Raw genomic sequence first — 22,442 nt, 5'->3', positions numbered from 1 at the left:
CCCCAGATGGTTGCTGCCCCCATTCGTGGCGCTGGGCAATTTCACCCCCTTAAACACCTTCCCGTAGAGCTAGGAGGAATAGGAGTGCTGCTCCAGCGGCACATACCGTAATCGTCCCCTCCCCTGGAGCTTGCTTCAAGCCTCCTCCTGCGGCTTAGCTCAGAGACGCTGCTGGCGAGGCAGGGAGGCCTACATTGGTTTCTCCTATCAGACCAGCTGTCTAATACATTATTTACATGTATTTTGGGAACTTTTCTTATTATTAGCCCCATCTTTAGAGGTATACATTGTATTGAATCCAACTTTTTATGTAAGCCTGTTGAAATTGCTTGCTGAAGTTTCTGTTTCTTTTCAGGGAATACTGTTCACACTTCCTGATTGTTTAAAGCAGTCAGTGGATTTGGCGTCACTCTGGCTTCACGAATCATCCCGAGTCTATGAGGACAAGTTAGTAGAATCGAAAGACTCAGAACTCTTCCAGAAAATTCTGTTGGACACTGCCAAAAAATTCTTTGAAGTAAGCCTACTATCATAGATTCATAAAATGATACAGCACAGAAGGAGGCCATTCGGCCCATCATGCCTGTGCCAACTCTTTGAAAGAGCTGTCCAATTAGTCATACTCCTCTGTTCTTTCCCTGGAGCTCTGCAAATGTTTGCACTTCAACTATTTATCCAATTCCCTTTGAAAGTTATTATTTAATCTGCTTCCACCACCATTTCAGGCAGTGCATTCCATATCATAACTACTCACTGCGTAAAAAAAAATCCTCGTGTCGCCTCTGGTTTTTTTGCTAAGTACCTTAAATCTGTGTCTTCTGGATACCAACCCTCCTGCCATTGGATGCAGTTTCTCCTTATTTACTCTATCAAAACCCTTTATGGTTTTGAACACCTCTATTAAATCTCCCTTTAACCTTCTCTGCTCGAAGGAGAATAACCCCAGTTTCTCTAGTCTATCCATGTAACTGAAGTATTTCATCCCTGGTTCCATTCTCGTTATTATCCTCTGCACCCTCTCTAATGCCTTGACATCCTTCCTAAAGGTTGTCTTTGATAATATTAAGGAAAATACTATAGGGTAGATTTTGTGAGACTGTTTCTCGTGCAGAGCCTTACTTACTGGAAATGCAGATCTCCACTTGACAGCAGCATGATTCAGAATATTGGGCAGTTCTGATCCATACTCCCATCAAGTGAGTCTTCCTGCCAGGATCACGGACTCAAAAAATTTACCCTTCAAGTGAAATTGTTTGTCAATAGGTGAGAGTAAATGTTTGCACTATGGAAAATGATCAACAGTTGCTGAAGAACGTTAGTGGTATTTTCTTGAACTAATTAAATAACCTATTAATCCATTACTGTAAATTGACTTTGTGAAAAATCACAAGTAATTAATATTTTTGTATCAGCCCATTTTTATACATGTCTCAAAGTTGCCTAAACTGTTGCTCCAAGTCAAATGATATAATCTTATCTTACGATTTCACTGTAAATCCTGTTTAATGTGAGGGTGGGGGGGGGCGGCAAGCTTCAACATACTTGAATGTAGAGACTTGTTTTAGATTATTCTAATCCCGACATATGACATGAAGATTTGGATTTTCCTTGGAGTGGTGATGTTCTGGCAAGACAGAATTTCTCCCTATTCGACACTGCCACAATCCTAACCCATTTTCTTGGCTCAGAGTTCATTACCAATCACGCACACCCCTTCAATTGAAGTTCAAAACTGAAACATCGGATCCTTCGTTGAAACATCTGTGAAGACATGCGGAAGCAAGTCATCCTCCTTCAAGGGACCGCCTATGATGATGATGATGACAATAGGCTCCCAACAGGGTTCCTGCCTCAGAGAAAACTTCCAGGGTGCTGCAGTGGGGATGCAACTCCAGCAGCATAAGTATCATGGAGGGATCTTAAAGGGGCAGAAGATCCCCAAGGTGGCAGGAGCTGCAGCCTCATAAACCTTGGTAGATTTAAAGTTATAGTTTTAAAAGTTTTGCTTGTCTCAAGTAAACAATGGTATTTTTGTTTATTTTTAAGTTCACAGCATTGAGGGAAGGAGGGGAGGTGCAATAAGACCTGGGTGTCATGGTACATCAGTCATTGAAAGTTGGCATGTAGGTATAGCAGGCAGTGAAGAAGGCAAATGGTATGTTGGCCTTCATAGCTAGGAGATTTGTGTATAGGAGCAGAGAGGTCTTACTGCAGTTGTACAGGGCCTTGGTGAGGCCTCACCTGGAATATTGTGTTCAGCTTTGGTCTCCTAATCTGAGGAAGGATGTTCTTGCTATTGAGGGAGTGCAGCGAAGGTTCACCAGACTGATTCCCGGGATGGCAGGACTGACATATGAGGAGAGACTGGATCGACTGGGCCTGAATTCACTGGAGATTAGAGGGATGAGAGGGGATCTCATAGAAACATATAAAATTCTGACAGGACTGGACAGGTTAGATGCAGGAAGAATGTTCCCAATGTTAGGGAAGTCCAGAACCAGGGGACACAGTCTAAGGATAGAAACATAGAAAATAGGTGCAGGAGTAGGCCATTCGGCCTTTCGAGCTTGCACCACCATTCAGTAAGATCATGGCTGATCATTCACCTCAGTACCTCTTTCCTGCTTTCTCTCCATACCCCTTGATCCCTTTAGCCATAAGGGCCATATCTAACTCCCCCTTAAATATATCCAATGAACTGACATCAACAACTCTCTGCAGTAGGGAATTCCACAGGTTAACAACTCTCTGAGTGAAGAGGTTTCTCCTTATCTCAGTCCTAAATGGCTTACCCCTTATCCTTAGACTATGTCCCCTGGTTCTGGACTTCCCCAACATTGGGAACATTCTTCCCGCATCTAACCTGTCCAGTCCCGTCAGAATCTTATACGTTTCTATGAAGGCCAACATGTCATTCGCCTTCTTCACCGCCTGCTGAACCTGCATGCCATCTTTCAATGACTGATGTACCATGACATCCAGATCTAGCTGCACCTCCCTTTTTCCTAATCTGCCATTCAGATAATATTCTGCCTTCGTGTTTTTGCCCCCAAAGTGGATAACCTCACATTTATCCACATTATACTGCATCTGCCACGCGTTTGCCCATTCACCTAACCTGTCCAAGTCACCCTGCAGCCTTTTAGCGTCCTCCTCACAGCTCACACTGCCACCCAGCTTAGTGTCATCTGCAAACTAGGAGATATTACACTCAATTCCCTCATCCAAATCATTAATGTATATTGTAAATAGCTGGGGTCCCAGCACTGAGCCCTGCGGGACCCCACTAGTCACTGCCTGCCTTTCTGAAAAGGACCCGTTTATCCCAACTCTATGCTGTCCGACTGCCAACCAGTTCGCTATCCACGTCAGTACATTAGCCCCAATACCATGTGCTTTAATTTTGCACACCAATCTCTTGTGTGGGACCTTGTCAAAAGCCTTTTGAAAGTCCAAATACACCACATCCACTGGTTCTCCCTTGTCCACTCTACCAGTTACATCCTCAAAAAACTCTAGAAGATTTCTCAAGCAGGATTTCCCTTTCATAAATCCATGCTGACTTGGGCCGATCCTGTCACTGCTTTCCAAATGTGCTGCTATTTCATCTTTAATAATTGATTCCAACATTTTCCCCACTAGTGATGTCCAGCTAACCGGTCTATAATTACCTGTGTTCTCTCTCCCTCCTTTCTTAAAAAGTGGTGTTACATTAGCTACCCTCCAGTCCATAGGAACCGATCCAGAGTCGATAGACTGTTGGAAAATGACCACCAATGCATCCACTATGTCTAGGGCTACTTCCCTAAATACTCTGGGATGCAGACTATCAGGCCCTGGGGATTTATCGGCCTTCAATCCCATCAATTTCCTGAACACCATTTCCCGCCTAATAAGGATTTCCTTCAGTTCCTCCTTCTCACTAGACCCTCGGTCCCCGAGTACTTCCGGAAGGTTATTTGTGTCTTCCTTCGTGAAGACAGAACCAAAGTACTTGTTTAACTGGTCCGCCATTTCTTTGTTCCCCATTATAAATTCACCTGAATCTGACTGCAAGGGACCTATGTTTGTTTTCACTAATCGTTTTCTTTTCACATATCTATAGAAGTTTTTGCAGTCAGTTTTTATGTTCCCAGCAAGCTTCCTCTCATACTCTATTTCCCCCCTCCTAATTAAACCCTTTATCCTCCTCTGCTGTATTGCAAAATTCTCCCAGTCCTCAGGTTTGCTGCTTTTTATGGCCAATTTTATGCCTCTTCCTTGGATTTAACACTACTTATTTCCCTTGTTAGCCACGGTTAAAGCACTTCCCCATTTTATTTTTACTCCAGACAGTGATGTATAATTGTTGAAGCTCATCAATGTGATCCTTAAATGTTTGACATTGCCTATCCACCGTCAACCCTTTAAGTATCATTTGCCAGCCCATTCTAGCCAATTCACGCCTCATGCCATCGAAGTTACCTTTCCTTAAGTTTAGGACCCTAGTTTCTGAATGAACTGTGTCACTCTCCATCTTAATAAAGAATTCTACCATGTTATGGTCACTCTTCCCCAAGGGGCCTCGCACAACAAGATTGCTAATTAGTCCTTTCTGATTACACATCACCCAGTCTAGGATGGCCAGCTCTCTAGTTGGTTCCTCGACATATTGGTCTAGAAAACCATCCTTAATACACTCCAGGAAATCCTCCTCCACCGCATTGCTACCAGTTTGGTTAGCCCAATCAATATGTAAATTAAAGTCGCCCATGATAACTGCTGTACCTTTATTGCATGCATCCCTAATTTCTTGTTTGATGCTGTCCCCAACCTCACTACTACTGTTTGGTGGTCTGTACACAATTCCCACGAGCGTTTTCTGCCCTTTGGTATTCCGTAGCTCCACCCATACCGATTCCACATCATCCAAGCTAAATGTCCTTCCTTACTATTGCATTAATTTCCTCTTTAACCAGCAACACCACCCCACCTCCTTTTCATTTCTGTCTATCCTTCCTAAATGTTGAATACCCCTGGATGTTGAGTTCCCAGCCTTGGTCACCCTGGAGCCATGTCTCCGTGATGCCAATTTCATCATATCTGTTAACTGCTATCTGCACAATTAATTCGTCCACCTTATTCCCAATACTCCTCGCATTGAGGCACAGAGCCTTCAGGCTTGTCTTTTTCACACACTTTGCCCCTTTAGAATTTTGCTGTAATTTGGCCCTTTTTGCTTTTAGCCCTCCACTTTTACTTTTCTTCTTTCTATCTTTTGTTTCTGTCCCCATTCTACTTCCCTCTGTCTCCCTGCATAGGTTCCCATCCCCCTGCCATGTTAGTTTAACTCCTCCCCAACAGCACTAGCAAACACTCCCCCTAGGACATTGGTTCTGGTCCTGCCCAGGTGCAGACGGTCCGGTCTGTACTGGTCCCACCTCCCCCAGAACCTGTACCAATGTCCCAGGAATTTGAATCCCTCCCTTCTGCACCACTCCTCAAGCCACGTATTCATGTGAGCTATCCTGCGATTCCTACTCTGACTAGCACGTGGCACTGGTAGCAATCCTGAGATTACTACTTTTGAGGTCCTACTTTTTAATTTAGCTCCTAGCTCCCTAAATTCGTTTTGTAGGACCTCATCCCGTTTTTTACCTATATCGTTGGTATCTATATGCACCACGACAACTGGCTGTTCACCCTCCCCCTTCAAAATGTGCTGCAGCCGCTCCGAGACATCCTTGATCCTTGCACCAGGGAGGCAACATACCATCCTGGAGTCTCGGTTGCGGCTGCAGAAACATCTATCTATTCCCCTTACAATAGAATCCCCTACGACTATAGCTCTCCCACTCTTTTTCCTGCCCTCCTGTGGAGCTGAGCCACCCACGGTGCCATAAACTTGGCTGCTGCTGCTCTCCCCTGATGAGTCATCCCCCTCAACAGGAGTAAGGGGTAAGCCATTTAGGACTGAGATGGGGAGAAACTTCTTCACTCAGAGAATTGTTAACCTGTGGAATTCTCTACCGCAGTGAGTTGTTGATGCCAGTTCATTGGATATATTCAAGAGGGAGTTAGATATGGCCCTTATGGCTAAAGGGATCAAGGGGTATGGAGTGAAAGCAGGAAAGGGGTACTGAGGTGAGTGATCAGCCATGTTCTTATTGAATGGTGGTGCAGGCTCGAAGGGCCGAATGGCCTACTCTTGCACCTATTTTCTATGTTTCTATGTTAAAAGAAAAGAGATGTAAAGGGAAAAAATCCTGTATCTTGCTCAAATGTTCCCTTATCCAATTTCCTCTTTTCATTTTTCAGGGTGTTGGTGATAGTATTTTATTTCAGAAACCATTGATTTATTGCCATTTTGCTCTTGGAATTGGAGATCCCCATTACATGCCTGTAAAAGATTGGAAGGTCCTGAAGAAAATACTGACTGACACGCTTGACAACTATAATGAGCTCAATGCTGTGATGAACCTTGTTTTATTTGAAGATGCAATGCAACACGTGTAAGTATAAATAAAAGGGCTTGCTGTTTAATTTTTTTTTAATTCACCATTAATTTCTTGTGATGCCTCTAATAAAAGATAACACCACACAGGGAAGTCAGCACCATCAGATACCAGCAGTTGCTGTACTTGGGTGCCCAAATTCCTGGCTGCGTATTTTACTGATAAAGTAGATGGGCGGGGGGGGGGGCGGAATTTTAACCTACAAAAATGGATGGGTTGGGAGCGACCTGAACCCACCCATTTCCGGTTTTTACGGGGGCAGGTAACCAACACGCTCCCAGATGGCGGGACGTCAATTTAAATAGTTTGGAAGCCTCTTTTTTAACCTCCATTTTGTTTTTAACTACATGTGGACAGGTTTTACACAATTCGTAAAACCCGCCAGTTACAGCAAGGCAGGGACTGCTGCATCCAGGAGGTAAGTGCCTTTATACCTACCTCCTGGATCCAGGGTCCCTAACTAGCTCACCCCCCGCAAACAGAGACCCCTTAAGTGGCCTCCAATCACCTTCCTGGATCGAACGCCCCACTGCCACCGATGTTGCTGAGGCCGGCCACTATCTTCTCCACCACCCCGATCATCCTGCCCCGATCCTGCTCCTCCTATGCCCATCCCTGGCCAAGCCCTCGCCCCCTCCAATCCTTTTACCAGCACGGCCCAATCCCTGGCTGACCACCCCCCTCCTCCACCCCCATCCTTTCAACGGCCCAGCCAGGCCCGATCCCTCCCTCTTCTGTTAGACCTAATGCCGCAGGCCTACCTGCTTGCAGCCAGCCAGCCTCTCAATCTGCCTGTCTGCAGGTGGGAAACCAAGGACACGCATGCAAATCAGGTCCTGCCGTTACAAGTCGGCAGAGCCTGCGGGAAACCTGGCCTCCTGTCACCTCCTCTATCAACCCCCCCCCCGCCCATCACCCTCTTAAAATCCAGTCGATATGACTAAAACGTACTGGATTTTGTAGAGAAATGCTAATGGTTATTTGTCTGTGTTTAGGGATGCTCTGAATGTGGCTCCCCTTCTCTCACAAAATGAGGTCAAAAGCATTTTGTGCTTGATGAGGCCTTGTCAAAGGGCAATCATGGCCAACTCCTGCATACTTATTTGGGGGAAGATGATGGGAAAAGACCACAAGCCCCCTTAACAACTGCTGAAGTCATTTGACTGGTGCTCTCCTGAGCCACTGTTTCCCTAGTACAGTGTAGGAATCCCACCCCCTCCCTGACATGCTCCATGACACCTATAATAAAAAGAGAGGTCTCATAGTCTCTCCTATTTAGACATCATCATTCCTCATAACCACACTTGTTTTCCCTGTTCCTCCACCTACTGTTTGGCACCACAGTGCCACCCTCTTTCCGGCTGTCTCCAAGCCAAACTGTAGGGGCACCCAGACAGCTGCCATCCCATCCATTGCTCAGCAGCCTGATGATAGTTAGAGCGAGTTAACCAGAGAGGGTTAAAGCAGAAGACTGCCAAAAAAAATCACAGCATTTGTTGGCTATAATTAATTTCAACATTCCCCAATCAGGATTTTTCTTTGTATTCCCCAATCAGGATTTTTCTTTGTATTTCTTTTGTGGGCCTGTGGCAGGTCCTTTAGCGTTAAGGCTGCCTTCAAGGCTTGCGATATTCCCGAACTTCCTCTTCTCTTCATGGCTGCAACCAATAGTGTGCCCACTTACATCCATGTTACACATTACTCATTCTAATTTGGTGTACAGAAAATTTAGGCCCTGAAGTTTGGGTCCTGGTGGAGCTCGCTTCTGGTACCTTCCATTACGAATTACTCCCAGACAGTGGCAGGAAAAGAATATTACCCTCATAATGCCAGCTTAGTCAATCATCAGTTAGATTAAGTCTTGTACAATTTTACTTGAAAGTATTACAATATACATATGAATGTAGAATTTTGAAGGTTCTTTTTCTTTATCACAAGGTGTCGGATAAATCGAATATTGGAGAGCAGCCGAGGATATGCTCTACTCGTGGGGGTTGGTGGCAGTGGGAAACAGAGTCTATCCAGATTGGCTGCTTACATTAGTTCTCTAGAAGTATTCCAAATCACACTGAAGAAAGGCTATGGGATTTCAGAGTTGAAGGTAAATATTTTCCATTTACGATCCTCCATTATTAAAAATGGTGATCATTATTTGGTGTGTGCTGATGTTCCGATTGATGTCCTGAGTTGGTCTTCATGGCATAGGATTTTGTGCTTCCTGTTTTATAATTATGGAAGCTTCCTTGTAGTTGCTTTTCCATCTGCTCAATAAACTTTGTTGGATTCTGAACAAGGTAAATATGCATGTAATTTATTTAACTCAATGGTGGGATCTATGCGATTGACAATTTGTGTAATACACTTTTATGTTGGACCAATAAAGGATGTCACATTACGTTGTTCAGGGTTTCTTCTCATTCCCTCTCAAACAATAGCTGAGTAATTGATGAGCGTGAACTTCTGTTCCGATTAAGGATCCGATTCACAGAACTGGAAAATAATGATCCCGGAATGGGGGAGGCTAAAAGCGGCCAAAGAAACCAGCAAGGCAGAGATCCTGCTGAATTTAACAACAATTCAATTTCCCATCTGGCAGCTGGCTAAATGGACAAGCTGATCGGCTGCCGGGCGTGAAAACCAGTGGCAGGAGACTACAGCCAGAGTTGCTTGGGGAGGTCACCGACCACGCCAAGGGGGAGAGAGAGACCGCGATCGGCAGAGGGAAGGCTGAAGGCTTCCTTTGAGGAGCGGCGGGAAGCACTCTGCTCCTCATGGTACACAAGGAGTACTGTAAAAGGCATTTACCTTCTTGAGCCAGCAGCTCGCACCTCCATTTCACTGCCCGGTTTCCCGAGTCTTCTGGGAATCCCCCGCGGCAGCAGTTAAATTTAAATCAGGCTCCCAATTGTACACCTTGCCTCGCTACCCACTGGCGTAATAATGGCAGCGTATGCGTCAGGTTGGAGTCATGTTTCACATCTTTTTTAGTTTAAACCCTCACTCCCACCCTCCTCCTGCCCGTCCTGGGGGTGTTAATATCGAGGCCAATAGGTTTGACAATTTGGAGCATTTGTTTGCATTTGTATCACTGCAGCAAATTTCTATCATTAAATATCTTGTTCATTAGCCTCTAAGCTATCAGAAATAGTAAAAATATTTACCTGGAATATTTAAGAAGGATCCAAAAATCAACTAATGAATCAATTTAGGGGCACTGGGACGTCACTGCCTTTGCTCATGACCCTGCTGCCTCTGGGCTTAGTGTGAGGTCAATATAAACATGGTCGACGGGCGCCTGTGCTAATATGGCCACAACTTGGGTGCTTGCTTGGGGTGGAGGGGGGAGGAAAATATGGTGTTGGCAAGCCACTCTGGGCAAGACAGCATCACCAGCTTAAACGTTTTTAAACATGATGGTATCTTTATAAGAGGCTCAATTTGCAGAATAGTGCTAGAGTGTTTGGATGCTCCTTTTAAAAAGAAAAACACTTGCATTTATATAGCGCTTTTCATGACCTCACGACATTCCAAAGTGATTTACACCCAATGAATTAATTTTGAACTGGAGTCACTGTTCTAATGAAATGTACATAGGATTACATAGGATATATGGCACAGAAACAGGCCAGTCAGCTCAACCGGTCCATGTTGGTGTTTATGCTCCACTCGAGCCTCCTCCCATCTTTCCTCATCTAAATCTATCAGCATAATCCTCTATTCCCTTCTCCCTCATATGCGTGTCTAGCTTCCCCTTGAATGCTATTTGCTCCAACCACTCCCTGTGGTAGCGAGTTCCACATTCTCACCACTCTTTGGGTAAAGAAGTTTCTTCTGAATTCCTTAATGGATTTCTTGGTGACTAACATATATTGATGGCCTCTAGTTATGCTCTTCCCCACAAGTGGAAACATTCTCTCTCTATCAAAACCTCTTATCGAAACATAGAAATTTACAGCGCAGAAGGAGGCCATTTCGGCCCATCGTGTCCGCGACGACCGATAAAGAGCCACACGGCCCTCGGATCAGCAGCCCTGAAGGTTACATATAAACCTATGAACAATGAACAATGGCGGAAAGGTAAAGAGTACCCAGCCCAACCCCACACAGCTGCGACACCCCTAACACTGAAACATTCTACACTCCACCCCAACCGGAGCCATGTGATCCCCTGGGAGAGGCAAAAACCAGATAAAAACCCAGGCCAATTTAGGGAAAAAAATCTGGGAAAATTCCTTTCCGACCCATCCAGGTGATCGAAACTAGTCCAGGAGATCACCCTGGCCGTATTCGATTCCCTGCAGTACTTAACATTATGTCTGCGCTGGCCAACAAGAGGTTATCCAGTCTAATCCTAATTGCCAGCTCTGTGGTCCTAAGTGCCCATCCAACCATCTCTTAAAAGTTTCTGCATCCACCACTCTTCCAGGCAGTGAGTTCCATTCCCCCACAACCCTCTGCGTAAAGAAGCCCCCATCAAATCCCCTCTGAACCTTCCACCAACCACCTTAAAACTATGCCTCCTCGTAATAGGCCCCTCCACCAATGGAAATAGACCCTTACTATCCACTATATCCAGCCTCCTCAATATTTTGTACACCTCAATGAGGTCTTCTCTCAACCTCTTCTGTTCCAATGAAAACAAACCCAGCCTATCCAATCTGTCCTCATAACTAAGATTCTCCATTACAGGCAGCATCCGAGTAAATATCCTCTGCACCCTCTCCAGTGCAATCACATCCTTCCTTTAATACGGCGACCAGAACTGCACGCAGTATTCCAGCTGTGGCCTAACCAAAATATTATACACTTTAAGCATAACCTCCCTGCTCTTATATTCTATGCCTCAGCCAATAAAGGCAAGCATTCCGTATGCCTTCTTAACCATCTTATCCACCTGGCCTGCTACTTTCAGGGATCTGTGGACAAGCACTCCAAGGTTCCTTTGTTCATCTACACTATTAAGTGGCCTACTGCTTAATATGCATACCCTTTCCTTCTTAGCCCTCCCAAAGTGCATTACCTCACTTCTCTGAATTAAATTACATTTGCCACTGCTCTGCCCACCTGGCCAGTAAATTGATATCCTCCTGCAGCCCATGACTTTCCTCTTCATTATCAACCACACAGCAAATGTTAGTGTCGTCTACAAATTTCTTAATTATACTCCCTGTTATGTATTTAACCCTTTGCAACCTGTATCACACCACCACCAGTTTTCCCACCACTGAGATTAGGCTGACAGGCCTGTAATTACTCCGCTTATCCCTTTCTCCCTTCTTAAACAAGGGTAATACATTAGCAGTCCTCCAGTCCTGCGGCACCTTGCCCAAATCCAAAGAGGACTGGAAAATGATGGTCAAGGCCTCTGCTATTTCCTCTTTTGCTTCGCTCAACAGCCTGAGATGCATTTTATCCGGGCCTGGGGACTTATCTACTTTTAAAGCTGCTAAACCCCTTAATATTTCCTCTCTCACTATATTTATTTCATCCAGAATATCACATTCCTCCTCAATAGCAGTATCTGCATTGCCCCTTTCCTTTGTGAAAACAGATGCAAAGTATTCATTAAGAACCTTACCAACATGTTCCACCTCCACATAAAGATTACCCTTATGGTTTCTAATAGGCCCTACCCTTTCTTTAGTTACTCTCTTACTCTTAATATATTTGTAGAACATCTTACAATTTTCCTTAATTTTACTAGCCAATAATCTTTCATGCTCTCTCTTAACATTCCTAATATCCTTTTTAATTTTGCCTTTAACTTTCTATATTCCTTTAAAGATTCTATAGTATTTAGCCATTGGTATATGGCATAAGCGTCCCTTTTTTTCTTTATCCTCCCCTGTAAGTCCCTAGACATCCAGGGGGCCTAGATTTATTATTCCCACCCATTTTCTTTAAGGGCACATGTTTGGCATGAGCCTTCCAGATCTCCTCCTTGAATGCGTCCCACTGTTGCGACACTGATTTACCCATAAGTAGTTGTTTCCAGTCCACTGTGGCCAAATCACTCCTTAACTTAGCAAAATTAGCTTTTCCCCAATTCGGGACTTTTATTCCAGGCCTATCCTTGTCCTTAACCACAACCAACTTGAATCTGAATGAATTATGGTCACTGGCACCCAAGTGCTCTCCCACTAATACCCTTTCAACCTGCACAGCTTCATTGTCCAAAACTAAATCCAAAACCACCCCCTCTCGTGTTGGGCTTGCTACATACTGACTAAAAAAGTTCTCGAATGCATTTCAAGAATTCCGCACCCTCTATACCCTCCATACTATATTTGTCCCAATCAATATTTGGATAGTTAAAATCCCCTACTATTACTAACCTGTGGTTTTTGGACTTCACAGCAATTTGCCTACATATTTACTCCTCTATCTCCCTCCCACTGTTTGGGGGTCTATAATACACGCCCAGTGTGATCGCGTCCCTTTTTTATTTTTCAATTCGATCCATATGGCCTCATTTAATGATCCCTCTAACATATCATCCCTCCTCACCGCTGTAATAGTTTCTTTAATCAGTACCGCGACCCCAACCCCCCCCCCACCCTCCTTTTACCCCCCTCTCTGTCTTGTCTAAAAATCCTGTAACCAGGAATATTAATCTGCCAAACCTGCCCCTCTTTCAGCCATGTCTCTGTAATGCCTATAATGTCACACTCCCAAATATCTACTTGTGCTCTTAGCTCATCCGCCTTATTCGCTATACTCCTTGCATTAAAGTATATACCATTTAGCACAGGAAGAACACCTTGATTACTACTTACTCAGCCTTGTTTCCTCTGTCTTACAGATTTGCTTTCTAAATTCTTAGTATCCAATTTCTGCTTTACTTCCTTCCATATTGGATTTGTTCTCAGGTTCCCATCCCCCTGCTAAGCTAGTTTAAACTCTCCCCAACAGCACTAGCAAAACTCCCCATGAGGATATTGGTCCCGACACTGTTGAAGTGCAACCTGTCCGGTTTGTACAGGTCCCATCTCCCCCAAAAGCAGTCCAATGCCTCAAGAATTTAAAGCCCTCCCTCCAACACCAACTCTCTAGCTACGTGTTCATCCTCTCTATCCTTATATTCTTGTATTCATAAGCACATGGCACCGGTAGTAACCTGGAGATTACTACCATTGAGGTCCGACTTTTTAATTTTCTTCCTAGCTCCCTGAATTCTGCTTGTCGGACCTCATCCCTCTTTTTACCGATGTCGTTGTTCCCGATATGGACCACGACCTCTAGCTGTTTACCCTCTCCCCCGGAATGCCCTGCGTCCGCTTTGTGACATCCATGACCCTGGCACCAGGGAGGCACCATACCATTCGGGAGTCATGTCTACGGCCGCAGAAACGCCTCTCTGTTCCCCTAACTATAGGATCCCCTATCACTAGAGCTCTTTTATTATTCTTCGTCCCTCCCCCGCTGTGCAGCTGAGCCACCCGTGGTGCCTTGGAATTGGTTCTGGCTGCACTTCCCAGAGGCATCATTGCCCTCACCGATACTCACAAGTGAATATCGGTTTGAAAGCGAGATGGACTCACGGGGGGACTCCTGCACTACCTGCCCAGCATTCTTACTCCATCTGGTGGTCACCCACTTCCCCTCTGCTTGCACGTTTTTAAGCTACGGGCTGACCATCTCCTGAAACGTGCTATCCACGTAGTTCTCAGCCTCGCAAATGCATCGTATTGACTCCAGCCGCCGCTCAAGCTCCGAAACGCGGAGCTCAAGTAGTTGAAGCTGGGGACACCTGCTGCACACATGGTTGTCTAGGCCTCGCGAATCGTCCAGGACTTCCCACATGCCGCAGGATGTGCACTCCACGGGACTGAGCTGCTCTGCCATCCCTCTAGTTCGACTTAACTAGTTTAAAATATAATTAAAAAGAAATAGAGAAAAGAGAGATACTTACCGACTGACCTCCCGAACTCAGTGACCTCTGTGGCCTCCCTAAGTCACCGACCTCACTGGCCTCCTGAGCTCACCGACCTCTGTTGCTATTGAACTCACCAACCTCTCTGGTCTCCCGAACTCACTGACTTCTGTGGTATCCCAAACTCTCAGACTCCTGGCCCCCCCGAACTCACCAATCTCTCGGACCTCCGAACTCCCGACCTCTCGGACCTCCGAACTCCCGACCTCTCGGACCTCCGAACTCCTGACCTCTCGGATCTCCGAACTCCCGAGCTCTCGAACCGCCGAACTCCCGACCTCCTGAACTCACGGACTCTCCCACTCTCGGACTCTCATGAACTCACGGACTCTCGCGCTCATAATTTTGAAGACCTCTACTAGGTAATCCCTCAGCCTTTTTTCAAGAGAAAAGAGACCCAGCCTGTTCATCCTTTCCTGATATGTACACTCGCATTTCTGGCATCATCTTTGTAAATCTTCTCAGCACCCTCTCCAGTCCTTCTACATCCTTTTTATAATGCGACCAGAACTGTATGCAGTACTCTAAGGGGCCGAAATTGCCCCTTCCCTTAAGGCCTGTTACCGCCGGAAATCAGCGGCCACACTGCGGAGTGGAATGGCTGCTGATTTTTCGTCGAATTACTGAAATCTTTGAAATTCCGCTCCTGCGGTATCCTGGCGGTGACCCGCTCCCCCCACTTACCGCTCCACTGCTGCTGATCCATCCTAAGTGCGTCATCAGAGCACGCACCGCCAATGTGCCCGCCCAAATGCGGAATTCCATGCACTGTGCTTGGAGTGCTTCTAAAATGATGGTGCGGCTGCCATTAAAGGGGAGGACCTACTGCCGTAGCCGCCATTTTTTTTCTGTCAACCGACTGCGATGTCGGGCCAACAATTATGCCCCGCGGGTTTGGCCGGGCCACCAACTTCTTGTGGCTCAATCGAAACCCTCCCTGGTGGCCCAGTGGACCTAACTTAAAGAATCGCAGAGGCTCTCCCCTTTAAGTGAAGGGGAGAGACGTGGTGACGTGCCAGTGTCATAACGTCATCTGCACTACACTGATGAGTGACTGTGGCGGACACTCCGTCTGCCCCCCACTTCCGTCCCACTACTTACTGAATTTCGGCTCACTGCTGCATTTCAGCCCCCATTATGACCAACTTCCGGGCCACTTGAACAAAAAAAAACAAAGAGTGAAATTTCGCGCAAGAGGCCGCCACATCTACAGCTGCGGTAAAAACAGTTGAAAAAGGTTAGATGCGCCGTGTTTTCGGCAGGTGGCAATTTCGGCCCCCAAGTGTGGTCTAACCAAGGTTGGATACAGGCTTAGCATAACTTCCCTACTTTTCAATTCTATATCTCTAGAAATAAACCCCAGTGGTTGGTTTGCTTTTTCTTATGGCCTTGCTAAGCTATGTTGCCACTTTTAGCGATTTGTGTATTTGTAGTCCGAGATCCCGTTGTTCTTCTGCCCCACCTGGACGCACACCCTCCAAGTAATAAGTGACCTCCCTATTCTTCCTACCAAAATGTAATATCTCACATTTATCTGTGTTGAACTTCACTTGCCAGTTATATGCCCATTCTGCAAGTTGATTAATGTCCTCCTGTAATTTGTTGCAGTCCTCCTCAGTATTGACTATCCCCCCAATTTGGTGTCATCTGCAAATTTAGAAAGTCTAAATCGTTAATATAAATGTGAACAGCACTGGTCCCAGCACTGATCCTTGTGAATCCTTAAGGCTATCCCTTAATGGCCCTATTCCCATTCTAACCTTCCTTTTTTTTATTGATATGCCTGTAAAATATTTTACTATTTTATTTTATGTTCCTTGCTAATTTAATTTCATAGTTCCTCTTTGCCTTCCTAATTTTTTTTTGACTTCTCTTCTAATCGTTTCGTATTCTCATGTATTGTCATTTTGGTCGAGTTTATGCTCCTCCATGGAGCTGGACTAGAAATTTTCCAACCTCCAGATCACTGAGTGCTCAGGAACATCCAGAATTAAAGCAGAATTATATCATCAGTCCAACTTCCACCCACCTCAGGCCCCAGCAGGAATTCATCTCAGTGATTCATTGGGGTGGAATACTCAGCATTTCTGGCTCCCGCTCAATTTTCCACCTTTACCAGGCCTCTTCTGCCTTTTTACTCCTGTGTTGTTCCCCAGCCCCCAAAGAAATCTGGGCCCACACTATATTCTAGTCCTGAAACCAATGTCTGAAATGTTTAATTGGTTACCATGGGCTAAACCTTCTCACACCACCAGCAGATGCTTATTGGAACATCGTGGGTATCGTCCCAATAATTTTACAATCAGCTACCTGCTGTGTGTGAGGTCTTAAAGGGGGGAGGGAGGAGGTCATGAAAAATTTAGCCCTACAGGTGACTGTTTTCAGTTATTGTTCTGAACTGTAATACTTTTCAGAACTCACTTGCTCTTACGGTTCTGTTTGGACAGACTCACCAGTTTAGTTTCAGCAGTGCCACGCAAAATTGCAGTTACTTCTGAATTTACAGCATTTTAGGAACAGGAAAAGGCCTGCTACCTATTGGCCTGTTTACCAAAAAAAATCTAAATGCTTCTGAATCTGGTTGTATTGTTCCTCATTATATGATTAATCATAGCTGTCCCTTTTCCATAGATTCTATAAAACTTCATAATTATTTAACTTGTTATTTGAGCTTTTCACTATAATGAATAATTTGCATAAAACATTTTTCTCATCTCCCTTTATAATCTTGAAAACTTCACTTCGATCTCCTTGAAAGTTCTTCTCCAAAGAAATAAAGTCCAACTCCTTAAGGTTTCCCCATTACTGAAATTGCCGATAACTTTGTTGCTTGCCTGTCTACCTTCCGAACAGCAATGAAAGTTTTCCTATGATTATGGAACACAATTGCACACACTACTCCAGATGGGTTTGACCAATACATCAACAATACAATCTCCTTTAGATTTGTAATATATCCCTTTACTAATGCAACCTCTTGACTATTGCCATTTTTATTGCAGCAAAGTACTGTGCTGATGGTTTTGTAGATTCATCCACTATAACACCAAGATCTCTTCTGTAATTAGCATGCAGATCCATTGTTCCTTTTAACACAGGCACACTCTTCTCATTCCTTGCTCCCATGCTATTTATTTTACATTAATGTTGAATTTTAACTGCTACCTATTAACCTGTTTACCTAAAAAAAAATCTAAATGCTTCTGCATTTGGTTGTATTGTTCCTCATTATATGCTCTGTCATCTATTTTGATACCATTTACAAAGCCGGAGATTTTGTTTACTATATCCTCATTCAAATCATTAAATATATTCAGAATAATATAGTCTCAAGACTGACTCTGTGTATCACATTCATAACCTCTTCCCAGCCTGAAAAACACTCATTTATAGTAACCCACTTTCCTATTTTTAAGCCAGTTTTCTATCGACCACCATGTTTTATCTATTTCATGACTCTTTAAATTAGCCATTAATCACCATTAATTACTAATGTGGAACCTTGTCAAAAGCTTTCTGAAATTCCAGGTGTATAATGTCAACAGCGGATTCCCTCTCCATCATGTCATTAATGTCTTCAAAAATATCCAGCAGGTTAGTTAAGCGTGATCTTTGTTTTCTAAATCCATGACATTCCACAAGTTATGCTTTTCCAAGTGTTAACTAGTAGATCTCTGAAGATCATTTTAAGGTCTTTTCCTGCAAGTAATGTTAAACTAGTCCAAGCTGCCCCAAGGTCAGGACCCAGGGCAATTAAGTAATTTCTTTCTGTGAATATAATGTCCTCTGGACCTCATGTAGTTACTTTTCTACCTGCTTTGTTGTGCCTACTTCCTCTCCTTGGGCTCTATACCCGGCTATTTCAACTTTACAGGCAATACTTCAGTTTAACCAGTTCTCAGCTATTCAAGTACATCAACACATATTTCCAGACTACAACTTTATTTCATATGCTCCTAGTGTTAGATCGCTATCTATTTTATTGTGTCTCCTCTTTATTGCCCATTGCTTCTCCCGCCAAAACACAAACACACACACACACACACATCATTCGCTATTCCTGGTAGAAGTGGTGACACCTGGGAATCTGTATACATGCCATCTGTTGTATGTGGGAGACACAGCTAAGGTTTGATTTTCTGCTCAGTTCAATCTATGGGCATCCAGATTTTGTGCGTGCATGAAATATAGGTATAATATAATATTTAAGTATATGAGGAGAAGGTAGTTATGTAATTTGTGAATTTATTTTTAGGTGCTTTATCCTCTTTTCCTGTCCTTTGCTTCACACACTGGACTGGAGCTGAGAGAAGAGGCAGGTGGCCACAGGTCTCTGCCAGAGCATTTCTGTGGCCAGCTGGTCGAGGCAATGAAGGTCAACCTAATGTACATCCCTTGCTGAGTGATTCTTCTCCCTATTGGTTAGGCACAACGCTGTGTTTCACAACTTGCTGACTTTCAGTTCTCGCTCTCACAGTCTGCTGTGCAGCTCTCTAATGTTTTGCGGCATTGGACCACCCCTTTTTTAGTAACATTCTTAACATTTCACCTTCTGCTCCATTTAGGTTGATCTTGCTAATTTGTACATCAAGGCTGGAGCCAAAAATCTGCCAACAGTCTTTCTCCTGACAGATGCTCAAGTTCCAGATGAACGTTTCCTGGTCCTGATCAATGATTTGCTGGCATCAGGTAAGGAACAAACCAATATAGTGGCACAGGTTCCATTTCAGAACACAGTCTCTTTTTGCAAAGGCCTCTGCCAATGATTTGGGAAGCTTGTGGCAGTTACACCTTGACTCAAGACCTTCCTCTGGAAAGCTAGCCGAGATTGTCAGTCTATAATGTGGAAAACTGTATGTGTCATCCTGTGTCAATTTTAAACTGCTAAATAAGTGTGTGTGACTTTGTGAAAAGCCCAGTGAAAGGTGAATGATTTGTAGTTCTGAAATGAAATAAAACACTCTTTGCCCTCTCTATATCTTCACTGTATTGAAATTAAAACTTGTCACACATTATTCTGCTCTAATTCATCCTTTCCCAGGACCTCAAAATTGTGGACCTGTTTATTTCTGACAGCCTTTTCTTTCTTCTCACCTAATCACTAATTCCTGATTCTGCTCTTCAACCTTGCTCATGTCCTGTTCTACAAACCTATTGTAACTTATTGGCTGTAAAGCGCTTTGGGACATCCTGAGGTCATGAAAGAGATGTCTAACTTTTTCCAGTTCTGATGAAAGGTCTTCGACCTGAAATATTGAGCTCAATTTTCCCCAGGCCCGTTTTGTGGCATATTGCCAGAGTTACGCCCGTTTTTCTAGGCCAGAAATGCGGCAGAAATATTTTGCCAAAGTTTCCCCGATGTATAATTCAAATTTGGTGCCGCACAGCGTGTCCAGTCGCCTTGGGGGGGGGGGGGGGGGCGGGGGGGGGTGGGAGCTGCTGTCAGCACCAAAAAACGAAGCCGCATCTTCTGTGCATGCGCAAAGAAAAAAAAGTTACGTTTTTGTTATCGTTCCAATGGACACGCATGCTCAGTACAGCTTGAATTTGGCAATCGGCCATTTTTAAAGAGCCAGTTGTGCGTGAGAGGTGTGCTGTGTGAGAACATTGGAAAAATCGCAGTTGGAGCAATACAAGATGCAATGCAGTGCAAGGACCAAGAATTTCTTACAGGATGAAGTGAAGGCACTAGTTACTATGATTGAGTACAGATGGCAGGAGCTGGACACCAGCAGAGGTCACATAAAAGTTCCACCCAAAGAAATGAAGAAACGCTAAAACCAAGTTGCAGAAGATTACTGTGCAATGGTGACCACCATGAGATCTGGAAGCCAGTGTAAAAAGAAATGGCAGGACCTTGGTCAAGTAGTTTGTGTAAGTAATATTTTCATTTATTCAATGGAATTGCAATTGTCAATGTGACCATCTATATATGTCCCATCCAGCAGAAAGACACCCTCTCTAAAAAGTTGAATTTTCATCTTAGCAGAGGAAGGTGGCACAATAAAAGGGAAAGAACTCGAAAAGGAGGAGGTCCAGCAAATCTGCACCCACTGACATCCTTGGAAGAGGGAGTCGCTGCTTTGAAAGAAGTTCAAAACGGCAGCAAGGCAGGCAGGCTGGACAGTTCTCTCTCTCATCAAGGTCTGTATGGATGGACCACACCATCCCCACCACTGACTGCAGCCTTCAGTGCAGAAAAAGGCACCTCGCTCCCCGGGCTCCAAGCCTTCCGATCGGCACGTTTCTCTCTCTCCTCCCCGCCCCACGGCTTGTTTTGTAGCCGAGCCCCGAGCCGCTGTGTCCAGGGGTGGGGCCGATTCTGCCGGCTAAAGCTACGACCCTCCAGCCCTGCTTCAAGACGTTCGGTCGTGGCATGTGAGTGAATAAAAAAATGAGAGAACTTCTGAAATCCATCAAAATTACACTTCTACTTTGACAGGTTTAAAAAAAACTCTTTTATTGATTTTGACAGTGTTCTTGACTTCCTCTAAAATCTTCGATTTAAAAACAATGGCGTCTTTCTGCGCAGATTTGTGAATGTGCGCTGGTTTTCTTAACTCACCAGAAGGCTTTTCGGGAGCAACCAGATACGCCGACCTGAGAGAAAAAAATGTTGGCCAAACTGCGAACAATTGAAAAAACCGGCACAGACAAAATAAAAATGGCCTAAAAAATCGTAACTAAGTTAGTTACGCCAGCGCAGATCGCAGGGGGAAACTTTGAAAAAAATAAATACAACAAAAAAAACAGTGCCCGCCAAAAAAACAGCGCAAATGAACGGGGAAAATTGAGCCCATAAACTCTGTTTCTCGCTCCACAGATGCTGCCTGACCTGCTGAGTATTTCCAGCATTTTCTGTTCCAGTATCTGCAGTATTTTGCTTTTACATTCTATGGTGCTCCTTAAGTAGAAAATGTGTGAGAGCTTTACAGGATTAATGAGAGAAAAGGGTTCCAGTGTTTACTGGATGAAAGTAAAGTGACTGCAAACTTTTATTTAATTCTAAAGGACGTTTAGTAAATATGTTATTATTTTCATCACTTTAATAAAAGAATGGACTGGAGGAAATCTGCTGCCAGATCTCTGCCAGTGGTATTTTTTAACTGGCTCTAATTAGAGCGAAAGAGTAAAACAGTAACAACTTTCACCTTGGAAAAAAGACCCAAAGTGCTGACTGTCCCTGTCATTTACCTTTTCTCCCATTGGAAAATGCCTGTCCTACCTGTGACCTCCCCATAATATCACAATAGTTAGCAGAAAGCTCATGAGGCCCAGGCGATTCAACTTTTGGTATAGTTCTGTAAAACTTCTAATTAAACAATTCTTTGGTATCCTTTAGATTTTTCCCCCTCACACTTCTGTGAATCACCTAAATTTCAGGTACAATATAGCTGTATGTTGTTGGTACTGAATTATTTTGGAATGCTGTGTTTCTGATTTGAAGGGAAAGAGACAATGAGCACCACAGTCTGGCAGTAGCCTGGGATTTGGATCAGCCTACATAGTTAACAGACAGCTCTAAAGGCAGACAAATATGCATTTTATTGCCAAGCTTTCTGCTCTGCACTTTCTAGCTTATGATTTTCAATTTGTTAAAGTTAGGTGGAAATTCATTTGATGGTAGGTACAGAAATGGAAAACCCCAGCCTATGGGCCCAAGGTTCCCCAGGAGTTACTCCTTTTTTTTTGGAGCAACTTGATTTTTCTGGACTATCTTTTTAGTTGCAATTCTGGCCATTTAATTTGTGCCAATGTAAGTGAGCTAGTTTTTTTTAGTTCAGTTTTTTTTTTCAAAAGGGGGCGTTCCCAGCCACTTACCCCTGTTGTAGGCATTTGGCCAGCAAATAGTTGCTCCAAACTAACTTAGGCCAGTGTATGTTGCTACTTCTGTCCGCACAGAAAAACATTACCTAGAGTTAAGGAATCGGCGCAAATAACTACATTTAAAGCACCACCAAGCACCAAACAAAGCACAAAAAGTAATAAGCAATTAATTAACAAATAAAATAGAA

General features: G+C 44.1%; 1 protein-coding gene across 1 annotated transcript in view; it reads left to right on the top strand.

The window, feature by feature from the left end:
- The window catches only part of LOC139264459 (dynein axonemal heavy chain 11-like), a 679,414-nt gene that overhangs the window by 418,016 nt on the left and 238,956 nt on the right, over positions 1–22,442 (top strand). The window contains exons 50-53 of the mRNA XM_070880970.1: positions 356–517; positions 6,298–6,491; positions 8,433–8,595; positions 18,993–19,116. Coding sequence (XP_070737071.1) covers positions 356–517; positions 6,298–6,491; positions 8,433–8,595; positions 18,993–19,116 — 643 coding nt within the window. The remainder of the gene's footprint in view (positions 1–355; positions 518–6,297; positions 6,492–8,432; positions 8,596–18,992; positions 19,117–22,442) is intronic.

Source organism: Pristiophorus japonicus, chromosome 5 (assembly GCF_044704955.1).
Source record: "Pristiophorus japonicus isolate sPriJap1 chromosome 5, sPriJap1.hap1, whole genome shotgun sequence".
Classification (NCBI taxonomy): domain Eukaryota; kingdom Metazoa; phylum Chordata; class Chondrichthyes; family Pristiophoridae; genus Pristiophorus; species Pristiophorus japonicus.
Note: the sequence above shows the minus strand (reverse complement) of the source record. Positions and strands in the feature narration are given on the sequence as shown.